This window comes from Heptranchias perlo, chromosome 23 (genome assembly GCF_035084215.1).
Source record: "Heptranchias perlo isolate sHepPer1 chromosome 23, sHepPer1.hap1, whole genome shotgun sequence".
Lineage (NCBI taxonomy): Eukaryota > Metazoa > Chordata > Chondrichthyes > Hexanchiformes > Hexanchidae > Heptranchias > Heptranchias perlo.
Genome location: NC_090347.1, coordinates 23386878 through 23412076, shown reverse-complemented (window position 1 = coordinate 23412076; position 25199 = coordinate 23386878). Strand labels below are relative to the sequence as shown.

Here is a 25199-nt window from a genome sequence, read left to right as displayed (position 1 = left end):
TGGTATTCAAGGTTGTAGTGCACAGGGTGCAATTATTCTTTAAAAAAAATTAAAATTAAAATTATAGCTGTTGTGTTGAGAGGGGCAATGTATTTCTATGGAAAATGAGCTAGGTGGACTGAGTGACCGCCTTCATCTGTTCTTACTTCGTGAGAGAATTCTGCAGCACATAGACCTTTTCACAAATCATTGGCCAAATCAGCTCGCTGGTTCACTTTACATAGCAAAATGTAGAAAATTAAAGGGTAGACTTGCTTGCATCCCAAAATTTTACAGCAATCGGGTGACATAAGTAATCATAAGTCAGTTGAAGAATTTGATAGTACTGTTACAAACAAGTTGGATACACACAGGAAGCTCCATGATAGAGTAGGAAGCAACAGATAAAACATAAGGGGAAGCTAGATAAGCACATGAGAGAGAAAGGAATAGAAGAATATGGTGGTAGGGTGAGATGAAGTAAGGTGCGAGGAGGCTCGTGTGGAGCATAAACACCAGGATAGACCTGTTGGGTTGAAGGGCCTGTTTCTGTGTTGTAAATTCTATGTAATTTTACCAAGGTACCTGAACAGCTCCAGAATATTATTAACTTTTTGGGACACTTTGGAAAATGGTAACCAGGAGTAGGAAAATCAAAAACGCCAGGAGAGATGCCACATATGGGTGAGTGTAAGCCAGAAAATTTTAGATGTACCCCTGAATACAAGAATTTTGGAAACTGCCCTTGATCAAAGAGTGCCTTTCATTGTTACTAACACAAAAACAAGTGAGGGAAAGTTCTACAAATAACAGAAAGACCAGGTGAACATGACAAAACAAGTAGGCAGGAATGTATCTGAAGGAACAAAGAAGACAAAAGGGTGAACAAGTGGGCCTCCTGGACACCCCATAGGAGTTCCATAATAAAACCCACTGGACCCTCAAGAAATGCTTAATTATAAATTTATTTTATTCAACTAGGAAGACTGTATAGTTGAAGTTTTACTTCCTAATTATGCCCTGATTGGTATGATTGTATCAATATGAAAAATAACAAAAACTAGCTTGAAAGTGAATGGTAGAAGATGAAATGAAACTGAGTTCCACTAAAGCAGAGTGCTTGACAGTTAATTAGTGAAAAATTAAAATAACCTACTATATATTCACTTGTTTAATTCGAAATGTATTTTTGGTGGAGAATAAGGTCTCAAAATATTCAGTTGGTGGGATGTCTAAAGGAAAGTCAGACATGATTCCGAGAGCTACTGGAAGACATCAGCAGAGAATCTCAAAGATAATGATTATACAATGAAACAGGTCTGGAACCCTGGCTACAGGAAGCGAGACTGTCATACAAGATTTATATATATTAAAAGAAAAAGAAAATCACCATGTCAATTAATGCAGTACAATGCATACCACTGATGTTTATTTTTTTCAAATCAAAAACCCTGCTGGCTGCTGAAGCTTCAAAATTAATGCCATCTTTTCTACTAGTTGCAAGGAAATCAGTACTTTCCTCCTGGAAAAATACTGCTGAGACTAACTTTGGCAGATGGTTGGATGACTTACTGGAAATCGTTAATTTCAAACATATACTTATAAAGCAGGAGTAATAAAAGATATCAAAGTAAGTGCCAGAGATCTTTTCTGAGGACAATTCAGAGCCAGTCACTTCCACTGGATTATTCTGGAGTTTGTATCTCCAGGTCTGGACAGGGCACTACAGGTTCTTAGTTGACAGTTGATATTCATGGGGCTAGCTGTTTTCATGTACAGATGATAATACTGTAGAACTCTGGTATTTAGATCACTCTGTAATGCTCTTTTCTCCAGCCCCACCTCCCCTACTTCCAGCAATAAAAGAAAAAAGACAGGGGCTTGGACACGTTCTAACATTTTAAAATAAATAATGAAAGAAATGAAAAATGTGGATATTGAGAGATATTTTACACAAAACCAGGCCAGCAAGGGAACCAAAGGACATGAAGAGATTTGGGATAAATGCAGAGTCACTGAATGACAGTCCAAGTATTAATTGAAACCAGCAGGTTATGTCAGAAAATAGAAAACACTGAACCACATTTCAGATTCCACCCATTAAATCTGAGACATACCAAATCTACCAGAGGCTTGAGACTCTCAATAAGAATACAGCAGGGATGCTGGTACCTAATGCACAGACTACACATTATAAAAAAACAACCGCAGAAAACCCAATGGCCTTTAAAAAAAAAGTGGCAAAAAATGAATATCTACTGCCAGTTCAAAAGCAAAACACTGCAAAACATCTACTGCCAGTTGTTGAGCAACTTATAAAGAGAGTAGAACTGTTCCAATTGGAAGAGCACTACAGGCAGCATATGCTTTTCTGAGGTGGAAATTTAGCCAACAAATCCAGTTTACTTTGGAATTATGGAAAACATTTTGCATTATACAGAGGGCATAAAAGTCATCCAAATACAGACAAAGTGAACAGAGGTAGCAAATTGGATATAATCAATATTCATTTTTAATTATAAGTTTTAAATTACCTTTAATACTGTAATTTTAAATAGGGATGTGTATATACAACAAAAAAGGCTAATTAAAACAATCCAAATTTTCTAATCCAAAACTGTGTTCAATCCAGATACTGACCTTAATATGTTCAACCACAATTAAACTGATTATTTTACAACAATGACTGTTGTATGACCAGCAGTGATAGGTAGAAATTAATTCAATTTAACTTGGAAAATGTAATTAAAACTAACTGTGATAGTAAATTACTATTACAACACAAGTATAATTCCTGCTCCCCGTATTCACTTCACAAATATATGTCCCACAGTAATACTTTATGTAGTTAAAACATAATTGCTTTTTCAGCTAATTGAATAAAAATCAAATATAAATAAAAATAGAAAGCTAAGACTATTGGTTCTGATGGAATGCAAGACGAAGTCAGTACATGGCTGTGGAATGAAATATGCAGGTTCAAAGCATCCTACTATGTTAATAATTATGAAACAGATCTATTTCTAACTTTGAAGATACAGTATTGATAATGGATATTATCTGAATTGCAGATCAGTGCAAGACTGGACCATTAACCAAATTACACAAATGAACCATTTTATAAAAACTTTTCCAATAACTGTCATTTTATATCATTAGCGATATTTTTTGCACTTTGCTACATTGTATCTTTAAGGAGAACTAGTTGCTGTACTGAGTTGGAAATTGGCTTTTCACTTTTCAGGCCTGCATTCAAATCTGACTCAGATTCACTGGATGAAAGTGTCTTCCCTTCGCTGAGAATGTGGAACGATTTTGGGCAATCTTAACCCAGTTCCTAATGAGTTGGTGGCAAGGTGGCAGAGTTCTCCATGGCTGACATAAATGCCACAAATGACAGGAGATATACTCATGAAAAACAGAACACTTTTCCTCCATCCCAAGATAAAGTGGCCAACTACAGGAAAGAATGAGGAATAAGCTGTCAAAATGGCACAAGTGCTGGCTTTTACAGCTCTGAGATGCACTGTTAAACAAAGGGAAGGCATACTCCTGCATAGGAAAGGGCTCACTTTATCTGACTTAGTACTACTTTATGCAACAATTAGGTACAATGGTGAGAGGAGGCTGCATTCCCCACCACTGTTGCCCTTCAACTTGCAGAGTGCTCACAAAAGAAAACAAATCGGAATCTTATGAATTTTCAATTGTGTCAGCCCAAAATCATAGCAAAAAAAAAACAATTCACAGAGAAAAGCAATATAATTTTACGCAACAATAAAAACAAGGAATGAGATGTTATTTTTGAGCTGAAGGCTGTAAGTACCTTCAGGCACTTCCGATTGCTTCAAAAACAGTTCTCTGTGCAGTCCTAAAACTGCTCTATGTATAAGTTTACATTGACGCAGTGGAAAAGGAATGATAGAATATAGATTGATATAGCTTCAGTACAAAATATGACTTGCAATGTATTGTTTTACTAACTAATGCTTTCCATACTTATAGAACACTCTGTAACTTAGACAACATAGTTCTGATGAAACTTTACTGAAAGGAAGTGGTTTGTATTTTTTAATAATTATATGAATCTAATTTTACATCTGTTTTAATGAAGCATGAGAAAAAATGTTACCAGTTTTGGCACAAATCTCAAAAAGCAAATTTTCTTTGCAAATTACCTCATTACTCACAAATATTAGGAAAAACACAGATGGCCTGTTGCTCAGCAACAAAACAATAATTAACAATGGACAAAGCCTCAGCCCCTAATAGAACACAATAAACAGGTTAATGAAGCTGGGCCAATATGAAATTTCAAGAATGGAACAAAATCAGGTTTATTGCTAAATTGAAGCTGTTCACCAGCTCTGGCTGCTTGTGATCGGCAATGACATCATACTAGGAAACAAAGATTCTGCCAGATTCTAAACCAACTCATTTATTTCCTGAAAGTTAATCTCTACATACAGTGTCTCAATGGATTTGGCATTTGCAAATGTCTAGCTATGTCAATTAGGGTCTTATACATGCAAATGTCTGGCTTTCATTATATTCATCGCATTTGCCTGCAAACAGCAATCTTGAACATATTCGAAGGTTTTACTCAACTTGCATATCAAATACAGGCGATCTGCCCAATCTACAAGTTCTAAATTTGTTTAAAAGGAAATATAGGCAGAAATCAAGTAAACAAAGCTTGTTAAAATGTCTACACTGATATATGTAGCAGATATAATAATAATAATTAGCATGCAGTTCTCGTCACTTGGATTCAAACTGCTCTCTAAATTATTTGGCGTAAGTAGTGTCCGAAGAGAATTAATGCTACAACAGAAAATCTCGTGATTGAATCATTTTTTTTTAAGTTTATGTCTTCCAAAAAAAAATACTACATTTGCCACCCATTGACTACAAACAGTTGAAAATCCAGTCTCTGGTCAATATCTAGAGAACAAAAGCATACCCTAGTTATTCTGTGCAATACCCGAGAATAGCAGCCGCATTGAAACACTGCTCGGACTTCACTTTTTATTGACCTTTTACTGGATTTTGAACAAGTACTGGAATACTGCAGTACATTACTCAGTTGGCCATTACCAGTTGTGCATCATGGTGTAATTTTATTATTCATGTTATATTAACATACAATAGCAAAATGTTGTTGGCGCTACTCATGGGAATGGAAGGATCCATTCTTATACCATGTAACATGGAATATATTATCAGGGTCACTGATTTACTGTGATTAATAGCCAAATTGAATTTTTATTACACGGTATATTGTGGAAGTGACTAAAGTGGTATTTTAAAGGCTCAAATTATATAACTATAGCCATATTTTTCTGGAAGTTGTATATCAGTAGCCTTGATGATTATTATATTTTTTGCAGTGATGCACTCAATTTTATCCCTTACTTTTAAAAAAGTGTCCAGGATGCAGAGCAAAATGGTAGGAACGATGTCTGCGGTTGCAGTTAAATAGGAAACATGTAGCAGTACTGGGAAGCCAGGAAAGGCGGTCATTGGTTTGATAGTGTTGGGAAGGTATACCTACGATCACTGGGAGGGGTTTGGCAATGGTAGGAGGGGTGTGTTGGGATGTAGCAATTATAGGAGGGTGGCATTGGGGTGGCAAAGCACAGGAAGATCCTAGGGTCTCATATTGCTGGAAAGGAGTATCACAAGGTCTGGGAGCACTGGCACAGGGGTTCCAGGATCTGGGAACATTGGGGGAGAAAGTGTGCCATGAAATATAGGAGTAATGGAAGAGGGAGTCAGGGTTTGGGAGAATTGAGAATGGTGTATTGAGGGTCTGAGAGCAATGGGAGGGGAATGGTCGAGTTTGGGAACAGCAGACAGCATGCTGGCGTCTAATATAATTGGGGAGGGGGGTGTGAAGACTACTGGGAGGGTTCATGGAGACTAAGACCATTGGTAAGGGGCCTGGGGTGCATGGATACTGGGCAGGAGGGTCCGAGAGTCTGGGGAAGTATGTTTTGGAGGATTGGGGGCGGGGGGGGGGGGTCTATTTGGGGAGGGAAGGTCTGAGATCTAACACTGTTGCAGGAGAAGAGAGGTAGTAAACCTTTATAAAATCCCCCCCCCCCTCCCCTAAGAAGTTCTCCAGGATTAGAAAGGTGGTTTCAGTGCTGAGGTGACAATCAGTTCTTCCTTGTTGTAATGCCACAAAATGGCATCTGGACCTTGGTGAATCCACAATAGTGCCACCTAGTGGCAGAACACCTGACAGGGAACCACTGTTTATTTCGGGATGTTTACATGCAGATTTTCATTAGAAATGTTTACACAGGGATTTTCAATGTTGAATGTTGACATAAAAGGTGCGACTCAAAATTGTGACAAAGGAAGTAAGGTTTTTGGAGTGTATGCCCTATTCAAGATTTGTAATAATAGGTAGGATATACACACTTTTCATCGTCACCTACAGTTGTACACTAGTTGTGCTTCAACACATTACAGCTGCCATTATACACTTTTCTGAGCATCCTCTACATGTCACATGATGGGAGTTATTTTAGCATATTGGTGCAGTTTGCTAGAACTCCAAGATGCTGTGCCATTGAGTGGTATGTCTCAGGAAGATGTCCATGACTTGAATATAGGAAGCCTCCAAATTCAACCTTCAATGAGGAGGCTTTCCCATAAAGAGGCTTTCCCATAAAAAAAAATACAAGTCATCTTAGGCTGTTCTTGTGAACTTCATGAAGGTCTCCCATACATTCAGCAGGAAAAGTTCCTGGCATGGTGAGACAATGAACAGAAGCTTTAAAAACAAGAGTACAATATAATGACAATGGTCAACAAGAATGAACTGACTAGGAAAGACAGTGTAAGTTACCCAGATTTATCAGACAAGGCACATATTAGAATAACACCAACACAAAATCTTCTACAATAAAAAAAACTCTTACCATTTTGCTCCTCTAGTTCATTTCCTATATCTTGACCCATTTGTTTTTGTCTGGCTATCACTGTTACCAGAGCATCCAGGCCTGCATCTTGCTCTGCATTTCAAAAAAGCATAATATCAGCAAAGTAAATTAATTTATCAACAAGGAAATAGACTGAACATTTCTTCCTCCAAGATTCTGCTGACATTTTGTTTTTGTTCGTATTTAGTAATTGCTTTAAAAAGAAAATCACAATTTTAGTTTTTGCCCATTCTCAACCTCCCACACCTTCAGCTGTCAAGGCAATGAGCATTGCAGACTTCACAATCTGTGTTAATAGTGTTCCAATCTTTGATTAAATGTGACAAGTCTTGAAGTGTACCATGACAGACCAGGTCCTCTCTCTGCCTTCCACACCTCTGGAGCCCAGAGACTGAATGATCACTGTTCTGAGACACTTTGTGTAATGCTCAATCCAGAGGTAACAAAATTCAATGCAGCAACAGCCAAGCTCTGGCATGCAAACCTTGGGAAGCCAGTGCTGCAAGCACAAAGGAAAAGATAATCTACACTTAATGCATTGCCATCTGTCAAATTCGTCTCTGCTTAATACTTTCAATGCATAAATCTAGTAGAAAATATATACACATGGCTATTCAAGCTGATGTGGCTTTTAATGAAAAATTAACAACAGACCATTTCTGTATTAAAAATAAATTTATAATAATCATGTATCATTTTGGTTCATCAATGGCACCAGAGTTCTCAATGTTAGAATTCTTCAAAATATACTCCACATCTCATGTGTTTTGGGCTACATTATCAAGGCACTCATTGGTATAGATTTTGGCTGTATTATCACATTTGGCCTTCAATGTTAATTACAGGTGTGAAAGTTTCTTGCCAGTCATAGCTGTTGAAGTGCAGTTATTGAAAAAAGTTACTATTAAGACTCCTCACATTTATTAGCCGCATTGTCTAGGTAAATCCTGAAATGGACATTTCGTACAACAACTCTGTCCAAACAATACACTACGTTAAATAAAATGGACAAACTGAAAAACTTTATGACAAATAAAACTCTGGATTAAGTGTCATCATCAATTCTATTGTTGTGAATAACTGTGCATCGACTGTTGTGACACCAGTATGAGCTTGAGTGTTGTGTGAGTTGGCAGCACCAACTTATATTGACTGCTCCACATTGGCTTGAAATCTAAGAATAGCATAGCTCTATACATGCCTCCTTAAACACAAGCACAAAGCTATGCAGTATCCAACTATGACTAACATTTTTAATGTTAGCAAAAAGTTGACAGGAGAGTCAGCTCACTTCTAACATTAACACTTTAAATGTGGTTCAGCAAAGTAGAGAGCCTCAACACATTTTAAGATTATAATTTTAATATACTACGGTTGGTTTCCCAGTGGTTGAAGTTATACTGCAATTGGTGTGGAGCCAAAGCACTGAGACTACCTCAACAAGTCTTATACCCAACACTAAATTCCAAACTGACATTTGGCTGCAATTATATTTGTTTGCATTACTGTGCATTATAAATGCCTTCTAATGGTCATCATTTCAGCTCAGTTGTTTCACCTATCTATCTGGATGCAAGGCACTTGCACCTTCCAGGTAATACAATCCAAATGCATTAGGGCAATGAAGTCTAATTGTTCAGCTTCTTTGGGAACAGCTGCCACCTAGTGAGTTAGTACAGTACATCAGATTTAAGATCTGCAAAAGCTCATCATCATGAATTACTTCATTATTCTTGCAAACGAGTCAAATAGTCTGGAAACTAATTTTCCAAATGGTTTCCTTCAATTATAATTAGTTTACCAAGATCAGATTAAAACCTAAATCATCTCTGGTAGTTATTAGCATTTATTCTTAGTGACATATTCAGATTGTGATTGCATACTCTTGTAGTGACATGCCTACTAAATGAATTTAGAACTCATGTCAGTTCAAAAAACATAATCTACTGCAACATATTTATAATTTACAATCAATATATGGCTTGAAAATGTATTAGATTTACAATATAGGGCATCACAATATATTGGGCTTGTTTTACAAGGTTAATTTGACAAAGGATAACAGGAAAAATCACTGTCTTATAAAAATCAACATGTACTCCCCTGGCTTCATTACTTTCAAAAATAAGGGCACAAAAACTCATTCTATAGATTTTAAAAGGAACCTCAAAATGAGTTTTGAACAAATGTAACTGAGATAGTTCATAATTTAACTTAATTTGTAATTATTTAAAAATTTTAAAGTATGAAATCTATTATCTTTTACATTTTTTATTTTATTGTTCTATTTCATCTTATGAGTTATTAGAGTAAAAGCCATAAAATATTAAAATTCTTTCCTTCATGTCTTTTACTAAAAGCATTGCAATTTCAAAATTCTCTTTATTCAGACTATCTTTCAGTTAAAACTAATGGAGAACTTCGCACTTATTAATACCTTTAATATTAATAGTGACCAAATATGCAAGGAGGGCTTGGTATATCTTCAGAACTCCTTCAAACAAAACGCTCAATTTAAGAACATGACCGTGCATGAAGATGCATTTTACCTTGTATGATCCTCTGTTGTTGATGTTTGATTTCACCAAAATCAAGCCCCTTAGTCTCTTCTGGTTCCTCCATTAACCAAGGATTGGTGGGACCAGTGCTTGGATCCCTACTCATAAGTGTGGACCTGAAAGTTAAACCAAATTTCAATAAAAGCTTAATTGATTATTTTAACTATGTAATACAAAAGTGGTGCAAGGATGGAGGTTATTGATACATTTCACATTGCTTGCAATTAATTGCATGCATTACAAAATGTACAACTTCCAACAAAGTCAATAGTGAGTTAAGATCTTCTTCACAAGTGGAAGCAAATTCTGTATTCCACAAATTCAAATTAAGTATTTCAAATGCAGAAGTATATTGTTTTAAACATTTTTTTTCAGGGAACGACAAACAGTGGTGGCAGAACAAAACCCAGAGAACAGAGAAAACAGTTTGAAAAAAAAATCTATATGAAGTGTTTACATTTAAAAAGAATGCCATATAACTAATACAAAAAATGTCATAAATAGCACTACAAGGGTATGAGAGAGTGCAATGAAGAGAATATGAAGACTGAAACTGTGAAATAGCAACAGCACAGCCAGTATGCAGGTCATGCACAAGTTGGCCAATTGATACATACAACAGTAATTTCAATTTCAGTTAAGATATCATCTAAGGGGCAAACCCAATTTGGTTACTTAAACATAGAACATCTAGTCACTATTTAATAATGCTAAGAGTTCTTATATATTGAGCAGTCAAAGGTGAATTAAGGTTCAGCGAGAGTAATGGCAGGTATTGTGCACCAATGCGTTAAATCAAATGTTTTTCAAATTATCCAAAGGGCACTGATAATTTTTGGTGAACAATTTACATCACCAAATGGTTCACCTTGTTTACATAAAAATCTTCACAGTTTAACATACTCATCAAAGGATTTTGGTGCTTACAAGAAATTCTAAATGATATCTGTAACCAAAGCTACTGGCAAGGGAAGTTAAATATTCCCAGTAACTCATGTTCAGTGAATGAATGATTTCTGCTGGTTGTTTTTAAATGTAAAAGCATGCCAATAGGTTGGTTAAATGCTGGTATCCCATATCAGCTATAGAATACTATGGAAAATGACTTCTAGATTATTCAATTCACAGGCAGAATCTACAAGCAGGATTAAACTTAACATTTAAAGCAATCACCTAAACTAGCAAAATTTGAATATGAGATCTATTCATAAAAAATGCCTGTTGCATAGAGATTTCACTCTAAATTAGAGCTAACAGAATTTTAAAAATGCCTTTCTTACAACCTTCATTCCATTTTCTGCAGTCTGCTTGCCGCTTGGTGTTTCAGCAGAAAAAAGCAAAGGAAAGACTGCAAAATACATAAACTATGAGCAATTTAAACAGGTATAGCAATCATTCTTACAACAATTCAAAATGCCGACAAACATATGTATTGGCTTCTAGTTCCAGTGTATCTAGCAAAACCCCTAACAATATATACACAGTCAATTTCAAGTTAAGGACTTCATACTATAATGCAAGCAATTAGCAGCAATCTGCATCACTGTCTTTTTCCTAACAACCTGTTACCATCTAAAATCATGACAAATATCACCTGATAACAGTAATCCTTATGACATGTTTGGTAACTGTTCTGCAGTAAACACCATTCTGCTTCCTTTTTTCTCTCTGATCTTACTACGTTTTGCTTTAGCGGTGTAAAGATTAAAGCTTATCCAATTAGCCTCCCACTGACTTTGCCATGTTAATCACCTAAATCTTTGGAATGGTCACAGAGCAGTGGAGTGTGTAGATGATTTCTGATTTTTTTTTTTGTGATCAGCTTTAACTAATTATAAGGCTTTGAGATTTGCTCAAATAGAAAATACGAGAGGAATGGAATCAGAGAGCTGTGTCGCTGCCCAATAACCAGCAGCTAATCTTCCATGGACTATTGTTTCACTGCAAATTCTTTCCAGAAAAAAAACTTCCCAAGTGTTTCTGATAACTCAACCGCAGCTTTTTTCTGACACAGGCCACACATTAAGATTTACTGTTGCTTTACTAGATGAAAGTCAGCAAGACTGCATCACAACTGCCTACATATAACAACATTTGGCATAATTACCAAATGGAATTCTTTATAAAGGTTGCACTATATTAAAAAAATGTGAACAGCTATTTTAAGTGACAATAGCATGTAACAGTTTTTAAGAAGCAGATATAAGTTCAGTGAACAGTAGTAAAACGTAGTAACTATGAGTCATTGTATCTCCTCCAGGACTTGCTGATTTTCACAACAGTTCATGCTAAATTTGTGATTAATTGAACAAAAAAGTTCTACTAAATGAAACATTTGAGTTTCTGCCAGTTTTAACCAGAATGAATTAATCTCTTAAAGTTTAATTTATTAGTTTAACTTTGACAAATCTCCAGATGTTCACCACATCCAGGGACAAACCGCAGAACAAACTTCAAATCAGTACGCTGTTTGGCTGACCTATGGTTGGCTGTTTCTCCAGTTGTCTTTTACCACTGAGTAAATTACATAGCCTATTAAATAAACAATTAAACTGCTCATTAATATTACAGCATACTTTATTGAAGGCTGCATAGCTTCAGGATAAGCATCATAATCAGCATTATCATCCTTCACAATGGTCACTCAATAGCAATCTGGAGTGGGATCTCTTCTTGACTGGGCATCAAAATAAATGAACACAGTCAACCTTGAGTCAGCAAATTGGAATGTACTGATTTGAAGATTAAATATTTCACTTATTCCATCTTCAGGAAAACATTTTCCAAAATAACAGAGACCGTTACTGATCCTATATCTTGAGTAAAACAAGGATATAAGGGACTACCCTATCAAGATACAGCTACAATAAGATTAGACCACATGAGTAATTCACTAATGTACCATGAAACTACCTCAGTTAAAGCTATTGACCGAGTAGTGCAATAGGTTCGACCCAGATGTTTCATCTCTGGGATGTAGGTTCAAACCCAGCCCAGAATGTTGAGATAAGTTTCCTCTCTCTGTTAGTTGTAAGGGTAACTCTGTGAAATGAGCTTGGACAATGTCAATCCAGTCCATAGAAGACATGGGTTTATAGCACAAAACTGCCCTAATTCTAGGCTAATTGGCGAACTCACTCACATTACAGCATGGTTGGTAAGGCCTTTGGTGCAGGAAGGGGCATTCTTCTGAGTAAGGGACTCAAGCCCATTAGTGGGGCAGAGGAGCATTACACCACCTCTAACCTGTGTTACATTTAATGTGGCAGTATTTGATACCAAGACTGGGGCCCTGATTTTCAAATCAAATTGCGGGTGCATTGGGGATGGGGGGGCTGCGAAAATCGGGAAAATCCCGAGCGGGTGAGGAAGCCGACTCCAAACCGCCGACTTCCAGGTTTCCCACAGACGCGCCTGTGTGCGCGCACACTTCCCAAATGTGGAAGTCCCATCGACAATTAAAGCCAGTGGAATGATAGTGAAACCAGGCGTGAAGGGCTGGATGAGGCAAAAATAAACAAACAAAAAATCATTGCACAAAGTTAAAAAACAAAATAAACCTACCTTTCCACCGATGTGACCTGCACCCACCTGCTCCGATATCCCCCTCTCTGATGTCCCTCTCAGCTCCCGATATCTCCCTTTCCGATGTCCCTCTCAGCCCCCGATGTCTCCCTCTCCGACGTCACTCTCTCTCAGTCCCTAATGTCTCCCTCTCCGATCGCCCCCAATGTCTCCCTATCACCCTCTCCCTGCCCCAAGCTCCCTCTCTCCCACGATCTCCCCCTCTCCCCCTGATCTTCCCCTCTCTCTCTCTCCCCCGATCTTCCGTTTTCCCCCCTCCCAATCTTCAGCGCCCTCCACTCTCTGTTCCAGCGCCGGGTGATGTCTCTCTCTCTCTCTCTCTCTCTCTGTCCCCCCACTCCCCTCGGCATTGCAGCTCCTGTTGGTAGTCAGCCTGTCAATCAGGCTGGCTGCTGGGCGCGAAACCCGGGAACAACTTTAATCACCTTCAATTACATCGCGATCGCGTCGGAAAAGATAAGTTTTTTTTAAATTCGGGTTTTCCACGTGCACCCTTCACCCCCCCCCACCGGCTGCCAACCTGCCACCATTTCAAAATTGAGCCCTGGGTGTCTGAAATTGAAAGTGTTCCATTCACCTTGCTCAGCACAAAAAAAGCTATTATCAATAGCCAGAGACTTCTTAGAGAAATTCTAATCTGTTACAATTATGATAACTTGCTAAAACAAAGCTACCATCAATTAACATTTCCAGTCACTCAAACACACTAGTCTGTTATTCTATAATTTTCTTCATGTCGGATTGATAGAACTTAGATGCTACAAGTCCTGTTCCTTTTTCTTTAAAATGGCAACATAAACCTTCGTGAAACACAATGGGAGAAGATTTCCCTTGTGCACATGTAACAAAATCAAACAGGTTCTTTATAAGTTCATTATGATTTTGTTACACATGAATGCCCAAAGCAAATCTTTCTTTAATAATTCAGCATCTCATCCAATGCAGCAGCCCTGTGCCATCCTTCTGTCACTCACACAATCAAGAACATTTGTTTAGATCAAAATGTCATAAGTCCGGTTAACATCCTCATATCTCAATGGGCATTCAACAAAAGCAAGCAACAATTCTTGCTGAGATAGATGTGAAAGGAGTGAGGGAGAAGAAATGATATAAATATGTATATCCATTTTTATATATTAAAAGTACCTTTGATTAACAGCACTGATGATTCCTACAGTTGACATTTAAAATACAAAGATTATTTAACCCTAGCTGAAAGATGAATTTGAATTATTGGGTTTTAATCCTGATTGGTTGTTGTTCATATCAATCACAGCCCCATCCCTCCTCACTGGCTTCAAATTCAGTTAAAATGTTTCTGTGTAAAAGTGAACCATATTTTGGATTTAAAAGAATTCCTTTGAATAAAATCTTGGAACTTTTTTGAAGTATTTTATAGTTTCATTTTTTTTTTAAAATAGAAATTTATGTTTATTATAAGTTAACAAACACAATGATAGTTCCCTAAGGCAGGAGCTGGATGATGAGAGGGAAAGTGGTGGGAACGATGTCTGCTAAAAGTGTCCATAAAAGGGTCAATGGGAGGGACACTGATTGTGCTGAGGACAGTTCAATGCCATTTTCCAAGGGCTCCCTCACCTTCAAGGTTGCTAGAACCGCTTCCCAAGACTTCCTTGACCACAGAAGCCTTTCATCAATCAAACCCCTGCTTCCAGATCTGCCCTCCCATTGGTCACAAAACCCTAGACCGCCCTCCCAGTGCTTCCGGGCCTCAGGGTCCTCCCTGTCAAAGCTCCCATTTCTTAGGAGTCTCCTCCTAGTGATCCAAGCACCTGCCCCACTGCTCCCTGAACACTACTCACAATACTTCTAGGCCCCACGAGCTCTCCCCTGATGCCCTCAGACCCAATGACCTTCCTCAAATGTACTTCAAGACCCGCTGGACCCCTTTCCAGTGCTCCCAGATTCTAGTGTGGCCCCCAATCTTGATAAATCAGTGTCCCTTATAACACTACTTGGCATACCCCCTCTGTTCTTATAAAACCTCTAGCTTACCATGAGCAACACCATGGGATGTCAGCTATTATAGCTATATCTTATTAAAAATCTTATGTGTGCACTTCTTAGCTACAAAACCTTACTTTCTATTGTCATTTCCTGTCACACTTCTGTCAACTTTTTGCGTTATAAAATGTCTATGTCTATATTTATAATGGAGGCCACTTTAAAAATTATAAAAGGAGCATAGGCAGCCATTTGCAATGTAAAGAAAGCTCTGCAGGAACAGAAAGTACAAGGTTTTCAAGCTCTTCAATGACCTGCTCACCAATAAATCCAGGGTCCTGATCTCCAGCCTGACTAGCAATTAACCTTTGAATGAGCTCATCCAGTGTTTATTAACATCAAGTAGACCTTTATAACTTTAACAGGACATGCATTTGGCAGCAGGGCAATGCACAGTGTTTTAAATGGTATAATGTTCCTATCATTATAAAACAGTGCAACCTCTGACTTACCAAGAGCAGCACCATGGCAGATCTGGTAATTATTTGTATCTAGAGCATGTCCATCATATGTCAAGTGTTGCACTTCATATTTGTACCCGATTGGCTGAACTATCATTTACATAAAGCAAACTAAATCACAATCAAATAGGTTAAAAAAAATCAACAAATATCAAGCAGGAACAAAAACTACCAACTTGGCTGCCATCTTAATTTCTCACTAAGCTCACCAGAAATAAGGTTCCTAACAGCATAAAGTCAAAATTGCACAATTCAAGAAAATTATTAAAATTACCTATACATTTGCTTCTTATGGCTTGAAATGTCTCTAACAATGATTTCAGTCACAAGCCAGTCCTCCATAAGAAGCCTGAAGCTCAAGATTATCACTCTCAACTGAATGAAAAGGTTTAATTAGGTAGGAGAGTGCAACTCCCAGAATGCACCAGTTTGCTCTCTACTAGCAACTTGTGCACAATTTTCCCCAGAATGGAGACTAAAGATACCTCCCTTCAGAGCCTAATAAACACCACCACATGTTTCTGAACGAGGGAAGCCATCTATAACACACCAGAATTTATTTTTAATGATTGATAGCAAGACTGGGCATTCACAGTGAGTTCCAGGACTTGCAGTTTGCAAGTCCATGCCCACGTCCTATCCACATATCCACATTCCTCCCCATCCAGCAGTGGCAAAGCACTCAAGAATGAAATCACTATGAATCAGAAAAGTGGAAAGAGTTATGAATGCAATTTATGAATTTGTTTATTTTTGTATAAAAACATCAAAAGAAAGTAAAGCATGAACATTTAAACTTTATCTGAGGCAAAGGACAAGAAAAATGAAATACAGTGGTATTTATTTATCTACATGCAGTGGATAAGGAAAACTTGATATTTACATAGAATTACTTAGAACATACAGCACAGAAATAGGCCATTCGGTTCAACAGGTCCATGCCGATGTTTATGCTCCACACGAGCCTCCACCCTCCCTACTTCATCTAACCCTGATGTGGAGATGCCGGTGATGGACTGGGGTGGACAAATGTAAGGAATCTTACAACACCAGGTTATAGTCCAACAGTTTTGGACTATAACCTGGTTTCGGACTATAACCTGGTGTTGTAAGATTCATCTAACCCTATCAGCAAATCCTTCTTTCCATTCCTTTCTCCCTCACTCATTTATGTTCCAATTATTTCACTAACTTTCAGCACATCACTCACAAACTTCCAAATTCTTTCAGCTCCTTGCAGTGATCCTATGCACCTCCCCCCTTATAACAGTGTAACGTCTGATTCACCATGAACAATGCCATAGGAGAACTGCCAGTTATGTAAAAAAAAGTGCCAATTTAGCATGAGAGCTGTAAGTATTGTAGGGTTTCAAGTAATATTTATGCAATTAACTAGAGTTCACTGATGGAAATACTGCTCCCCGTATCCTATCCCACATACATTCTCACCCACCCATTACCGCTATGTTCGCTGATCCACGGTGGCCCCCAAATCCACAAATGTAAAATTCTTATCCTCATGTTTAATTCCCTTCATGGCCTCGCCTCTATCTCTGTAATCCCCTCTAGCCCTAGCCCTACAACCCCATGACCTCTCTGCCTCTCCACCTCGCTCTCCTCCTTTAAGACCCGCCTTAAAACACACCTCTTTGACCAAGCTTTTCGTCACTCTTTCTATGGCTTGGCATCAATTTTTGTCTGATTATGCTTCTGTAAAGCACCTTGGGATATCTTTCTAACATAAGTGAGTTAACTCCAAACCACTCATGTTCGTGTTTTCCACGATCTTTTATGCTGGTTTAAGATTTAATTCGCTGGATCAGGCCCTACCTACAAAATTGGCGACACCCCCAGGTTGACATTGTGAGATTGCGCTGGTTAGGGAAGGCCCTTCAAATTGCGATCATTTTCTTAGATGCACAAGCACTAGTAGGCACGTTTTAAAGTTTTTTCATATCAAAAAATATTTAATTTACTAAGAAGCTGACTACTGAAGACCAATAAAACTAGTAAATGGTTCAGTATAGTTTTTTTAAGTCATTTTCAGTGATTTTAAATTAGGTTACTCACAGGTGGAGGACTGGACACTCTTAATTAAAATGCTTATTTTTTGTGATTAAACCCATTTTCAGCTGTATTATTAAAACTGCACCAGGTGACCACTCTTAAATACCTCAATGAATATTTTTTAATGGAAAGAAAAAAAAACAATTATGTTCTATTATGCTGCCCGATTGCACTGATTCATGGAAGATTTTACGTTGGTGATTATGCAAATGATTTTATCAGAAATTTGAACTGTAACCTAACCAGCGCAATTTCGAGCACATCTTGGCTGCACTTTCCTGATTGCACCCATAGTGGAAACTCTACCCCATTATTATAAATGCAAGTTGTTGTTATTGTTGAAATTATACTTTGAATTGTTGAATTGTTTTTTCTTTAAATGTGTACGTGTGCTGCACCACAATTCCATTTTCCACACTAACCATTATCGTGGCTGTTTGAAATGAGATTGAAATTCAGTGTCAATTAGTGTTTACTTATGGGCATTTTTCTTCTGTTGACTAATAGCCTGTTAAAATCCAAACGAGGCCGCATAGACTCATTTGACTTTCACATTAGTCTTGGCCGACTTAGAACACAAAATTCTATCCGTGAACCACCCAGTCTCCTTTCACTTACATATATGCTCATTAAGAGGTTAATGCAGGGTAACAAGGACAAATCTAAATAGGTATTAATGGATCAGATCCCATCATCCAGTTTACAGTTCCAAATTTACCAAAACATTCACATCAATAACAACTTGGCAAAATGGATGATGGAATATTGCAATCTCTCGGGCAATGTTTGTACACATATGGTTTGAAAAAATAACTTTATAACCACTCCACATATATTGAGCACTGTCACCTTAAGAGTCTGTAGAATTTTGCAGTCAAGCATCAGACCCCTGACCACACTAACATCCATATCACATTCACAGTTTCCAATGAGGCAAGAGAACTGGAGGATATTTAAATGTCAGCTTGGTAGCATTTTCACCCGAATCAAAAGGTTGTGGAGTCAAGCTCCACTCCATGACTTGAGCACATAATCTAGGCTGACACTTCAGTGCACCTTTGAGGGAGTGCTGCATTGTCTGAGACAACAGTCCCGATATTTACAGGGAGGCAGAGAGGAAGCAGGGGTGCCTGTCAGCGGCCGGGAAATCCTTAAATACTAGGATGGTGGAGGTCCTGCCGAATTTAACGGCAGGACCTCTTTGGAACTTTCGTACTCCGTTTCCCGCCCGGCAGCTGGCCAGATTGAGAGGCTGGTCACTGCAGGGCAAGAAAGCCAGTTGTAGAAGGCAGCATCCAAGGACCAGAGGGGAGGGAGGGAGAGATCGGGGGGGAGACCGGATGGCGGGGAGGGGGAGACCGGATGGCGGGGAGGGGGAGACCGGATGGCGGGGAGGGGGAGACCGGATGGCGGGGAGGGGGAGACCGGATGGCGGGGAGGGGGAGATTGGATGGCGGGGAGGGGGAGACCGGATGGTGGGGAGGGGGAGATTGGATGGCGGGGAGGGGGAGATCTGGATCGTGGGGAGGGAGAGATCGGATCGCGGGGGGGCTGTGTGCATGCTGGCTGCTGCATTTGCCTAAATAATTATATGGAATTAGATAGAATTAACAGCACAGGAACAGACCATTCAGCCCACACCAGCCTCCTCCCACCTTACTTCATCTCAACCTATCAACATATCCTTCTATTCTTTTCTCCCTCATGTAGTTATCTAGCTTCCCCTTAAATGCATCCATCCTATTCGTCTCAACTACTCCATGTGGTAGCAGGTTCCACATTCTAACCTCAACCTAAGTAAAGAGTTAAACAACTGTAACTACACTTAAAATGTAATTCATTAGCTGTGAAGCATTTTGGGATGTTCTGTGGACATGAAATGCATTATATAAAACCAAAGTCTTTCTTTCCTTTCATTCTGAATCTTAGCATTGATTCCTCTAGGTTCTGTGCACCAAGCTCTGTACTAGCCAGATACTACAAAGGATAATTTACTACAGGTATTAAAATATTACTCAGCATCTTAAAAAAGGACAAAACTATTTGACTACATTTTCATGATAGCAAATGTTTTCCAAAATAAAACTTAATGCTGCAACAAATCCAAACTGAAAATATTGTGTTCTACAACTTCGGTTTTCAAATTAAAGAGGCAATGCAAATCATACCTCATCATATCAGGCTCTGTGCCATCCTTCTTGAAGGATGTTTGAAGTTGTCGCTCTCTTGTTAACAAATCGTCCACCAAATTTTGACGCCTGTCTGCTTCAAGCTGTGTACTGAATATGAATTATTAAAGAATTTTATAGATGCATTATATCAGGCAGGTTTAAATTCTGCATTGTGCAGGTTACTTGTCCTTCAATTAGTGATCAGGATTTTCGTGGCCATTATTCAAAGCAAGTTGTGAGCATACACAATCCACTATAAGCAGAGTTTCACTTTGAGCATGTTAGTTTTGTATTCATGCCCTCTAATTCTATAATCACACTTTAGTTAACCTGCTCACATCTAAATTATCTTTGCCTTTTAGAATTTGAAAGACCTGGATCTTCTCAATTTTATTTCCTGCCATGAAAACAATTTCAATTCAAGTCTCTCTCAATAACTTATAGCAAGCTCAAATCCCATAATGATCCTCGGCATTTTTTTCTAAACCCTTTCAAAGGCACTGATGTTCTATAGAAGGTTTTGTGTTCAAATTAAACACCATATCCTAAATGTAGCCTTACCAAATAATTAATCATGGTTGAAATGATTAAGGTTTCAAACTATAAGAAATACTTTTTGAAATCAATGGGTCAACAGTTGCATCAAAATGTACCCCCTCCCCCTAAATACATGGGGAGGAACGACAGAAGCCAATTAACTACTTAGTTTGGTCAATCTGAAGATATTCAAGCTTTCACAGACAATTTCCATTTCAGAAATACAACTTGAATACTTATATTGCTGACTCTTTTTTGACTCCTAAATTCCAGCTCTGAGATTATTGGCGGGGTGGAGGGGGGAGGGGAGGTGAGAGGGAGAGTGAACGTGAGAGACATGAAACAACAAACCTCACAACTTGTTAACAAATACTCTTTACTGTGAAAACTTCAATCGCATTATCTCGGACAATGCTACATTTTGCAACTGGTAGTCTTAGTTAAAAGAACCAGCTGCAATAACTGTGGAGCTTCAAATGATGATTTAACAAATTATTTGTGTACACGTACCTATTTGTTTGAAAAAATCTAAATGTCAAATTATAGTGTCACATTGCTTTTCAATTCTGGTAACATGGACTTACAATGGTAGCTAAGATGCTTTATGTGAAGTATGAATTTACTCAATATGTACAATTTAGCCAATAGACTTTGTTTTTTACACGTCACCCAGAGCAATTATCTTCTGGCCATAACAATGCCACACAGACCTTTCTGCAGACAGATAATAAACTACCTAAATATTCAGTTCTCTTATTATGGTCTCCAGAAGGTTTTTCAAGTCAATTTTTATACAAAAACTTTTGATATTGAAAGCTGAATGTCCCACTTGTGCAAACACAGAATGAATCCAGTTTTAAATACCGGTATGATACACACAGCAAATCCCTCACCAAATTGGTAATGCAACAAGCTAACATGAAGTGAGTGTGTGCCGTCAGGCCACAAAGACCTTGGTTTGTCCCATACTTGTATATTCCACTATGTTCTATTAAATGAAAGCCAAAACCCAAGAGAATGTACATGGCAGTAGCACAGTCTCACAGTTTATTATGTCTTCTGTACTTCTCAGATGTATTTCCCTTCTGAGTATCAGTTATTTTTGCATTTAGCCATGAACCAGCTAGTTTTGTATTTTAGCCATATTTGTAATATGAACAAGTCTCCTTAAAGGGATTAGATTTCAGCTGGTATGGTGTGCACAAAACTCACTAACTTTCCTGTAGCTTCCCCACCAACATAAAAACAAAGTCTATGGTTAGAAAGCACTAGTTTCAGTTCCTGTATTGTACTTTTAAAAGTAGGCACTGAGACAGTGCACAACTTTTACATTGCACCACAATATCTCTCAAAGCATTTAAAAATCCTTTTTTTAGTAAAAGATTTACAGGAATTAGACAACCATCATCTTTTGCCACACCTTCAATAAAGAGACAGTGCACATATATAGTTTATGTATGTAATGTATATATTACAGTTTATCTAACATCTTGTAACAACTTGGACCTTCACAGCCACGAAAAAGAAAAAGTTTTAAAAGGATACATCTGGCGTGTCGACAAACTTCGTAACAAAGAATCCTTCAGTTGGCTAATCTGTTCTTGGAGTCTCTGTAGAGATGCTCGAATTGTCACATTCGGCTGGAGGGGGAAAAAGGACAAAATAAAATATTGGTTTCAAATTCACATTTTAAATCCATTCATCAATACTTCAACAAACATAATCATGCGTGTTGTAAAAAAACCCCACAATAACTGAAAGAAACCTTCAAGAAATCCTTCAGTGTTTTGAGTGAAATACATTCCACTACTAAGTATTTTTGCCATTTGGCACCCATTCAGCACCTACTAAGTAGGAGACCAAAATAAACGAACGAGAAATTTGGATAATCTTTTCAAAACTTAAAGAACCTAGACAACTAGCCAATGCATTACTCAACCTTTCAACTCTTTCAGATTGCTTTTTTGGCAATCAGTAACAAATGATCTCAAGGAGCTACGTTAACAACCCATCCCCCCATACACCCCTATTGACTCACAATAGAAGTGCAAAGGGGCAGAGAAAATGACGTCTTAGCTCAGGCAGAATAACATTCATGTGCATATACGCCTATGTTTCCCACAGGGGAACAAAGTAATAACACAAGTCATCTAATAAATTAACAGCATCTTCAACCTAAAATCAGCACTTGAAGAAATAAATCAATTTAACCAAACACATAAAATAATACAAGATGCACCATCATTGAGATGCAATAATCTGGGTGAATAAATGACATTTTTCACTCAATGCTGCAACAATACATTCAAGTCAATAAACTATATATATTTTTTTCTCTTTGTCGATGCATCAGTTTGAGATGAATCAGAATTTTTGTGGTTTCTCAACTTGAAAATGAAATGAAATTTCACTAAGTGAAACGTAAACGGACTAACAATTTGGACAACAAAAGCTTGTTTTAGAAAAGAAGTTTTTTTAAAAAAAAGATGGACTATTACGTGCAAGATCTGCAAGAGATTAAATGTCCTTTTAACAGAAACAATACAATAAGCAATGTAACATCAATGTTTTCATCTCAGAAACAGTAGATAGAATAACTTTTGTGACAATCTGGATAATGTGTACAAATCACAGGTCACATGAATACATCAGTTTAGGATGTGGAACACTTTCATACTTTGAGCCAAGTTTAAATTTAAAAATTCTCTTAAAAAGGAAGGCAGCTCTGCCGGACAGTACAACCACTGGTATATATACACTCATTGAGTTCCTTCCTGTGTTTTTTAATTTTTCCTTTTTTAAAAAATTATCTTCATTTACAGAACTCCTGTACCTGGAGCCTAATCTATTTATTGCAGCAGAGAATAGAGCAGGTAATGGGAGAAATACAGGCAAAGAGGTCTCCTTCATCATATGTATTCAACAGCATTGTAGTTGGTGTTTCCAAGTCTCACCTGAAGAATAAACTTGGTGTTTATTCAGATCTCACCAAGTATAAGCCATTAATGAGAGACCGAGGAAAGAGGAAAATGACCTTGATCAGCCTCTAATGAGGTTGCTAAGTGAAAACTCCAATTTTTATCTAGAACAGTTCTACTTTTCCGCTTTAACAAGCCTTCATTGAATGGGCTCCCAGCACTGCCTGATATGAAGTTATACTGACCCCTGGTGTAGTTCCTGAATTCAGAATTCAGAATAACGTGTGTTTGATCTTTATTCAGCGGTTTCCCAGTTTACACTGCTTTTTTCCCTCCTTCTGCTATAGCATTAATCAACTACTACTTGATCAAGATCATTTTTAAAAGATTTTGCCTGAACCTTTTATCTATTTAACAGGTGTGCTGCATTGTGCTTAAAGCTCATAACAGAAAGACCAAAATACTTTGCCTATCCAAACATCTACTTTACATATCATGTATTTCTGTCCCAAACCAGTATAGAACAAATATTTAAGCATAAATTTGGGCCAGATTTTGCTGTAGCATCCGCCGTTAGTTAGATTTGCCCCTGCACCCTTCAGCTCAAAACATTTTTGCCCGCTAAGTTGCTGAAAGTGCGAGCTGATAATGGGGCAGTGAGGGAAACAGGGGATCTGGGACCTGAGTGGATAGGGCAACCAACAGGGTATCTCCCTAACCAATGAGATTTAAGGGCTGGGAAATAAACAGTGGAAGAACTGAGAAGGAGGGTGAATTAAAGGAGGTGAATTCATTGTCATATCAGGTATAGAAAGAGAAATAAAGAGAGGGAAACAAAGATTGGATTAAGGGAGAGAAAAAAGAGACAGAAAGGAAAAGAAAAAAAAATTAATTTAAAATTTGACATTTTTAAAATCTCCTAAAACAATTCACAACCTAAAGGAATGAGACTCCACACTTATAATAGTTAATTTTCATGCCAGAGAGGTTGATTGGCAGTCATTAACATTTATCACATTGTTAAAAGGGTACTTATGCTTGTAATTACTAGCCCTAAATATCTGTGGCAGGTTTAGTTCGTATCTATTACGCAAATACAGCAACTTCACAACATTCAATGCATGTCAATGGTGAGGCAGACAGCGAAATGCCGTTTTCGCAAAGCTAATGGCAGAACAGCGCAACTCGGACAGCAACTTTTGGATATTCGCATTTAACCACGCATCTGCTTCTCACCTGAAGTTGCTGTACCATTTATGTGTAAATAACAGCAAGCATCATTAGCCTCACCGTCACTTTGACAACAAAATCTGGCCCATAATTTTGTATTAGTGGCAGACCTCCCATTTCCCATGGATCCGGAGTGTGGTTTTATCTTTACAACCATTCCGATGCAGCCTAAACATAGCTGAAGTTTGTCTGTCACTGCAATACAGCAAATTTACAGAAGCAATGCATTACAAATACTTGAAGGGAAAAAAATTACAGGGCTATGGGGAAAGAGCAGGGGGATGGGACTAATTGGATAGCTCTTTCAAAGAACCGGCGCAGGCACGATGGGCGAATGGCCTCCTCATGTGTTGTACCTATTATGATGCTATGAATTGAAACAAAGTAAAAATACTGAACAGCCTTCTGTTACTGAAATATACAATCCACTAATACATTTATAATACTACTTATCTATCAATTTACAAAACTTGCTCAAGATGGAAGTAATTTTGTTATTTTTTCCTCAAAACTTCTTATTCACAGTAACTTACAATATTTGTTTACTGCTCCACTTCTTATGGTGAATTTGCAATACAAAATGCAAGCAAATCATTTTTATTTAGTCTTCCTTCTTTTTCTCAGTTAGCTGCATGTTTATGAAAGATTTTTAATTCCTCTCCTTACTTGTCGTAGCACTGCACCAGGGAGATTTTTCCCACTGTTGTATCAAAAT

General features: G+C 37.9%; 1 protein-coding gene across 4 annotated transcripts in view; it reads right to left on the bottom strand.

Annotated features, from left to right (window-relative positions):
• stx8 (syntaxin 8) overlaps window positions 1–25199 on the bottom strand; it is a 162676-nt gene that overhangs the window by 116005 nt on the left and 21472 nt on the right. For all 4 annotated transcript variants that reach the window (XM_068004193.1, XM_068004194.1, XM_068004196.1 and 1 more), the window contains 4 exons: window positions 21882–21976; window positions 19797–19907; window positions 9482–9606; window positions 6912–7004 (listed from right to left, as the gene is read on the bottom strand). In XM_068004193.1, coding sequence (XP_067860294.1) covers window positions 6912–7004; window positions 9482–9606; window positions 19797–19907; window positions 21882–21976 — 424 coding nt within the window. The remainder of the gene's footprint in view (window positions 1–6911; window positions 7005–9481; window positions 9607–19796; window positions 19908–21881; window positions 21977–25199) is intronic.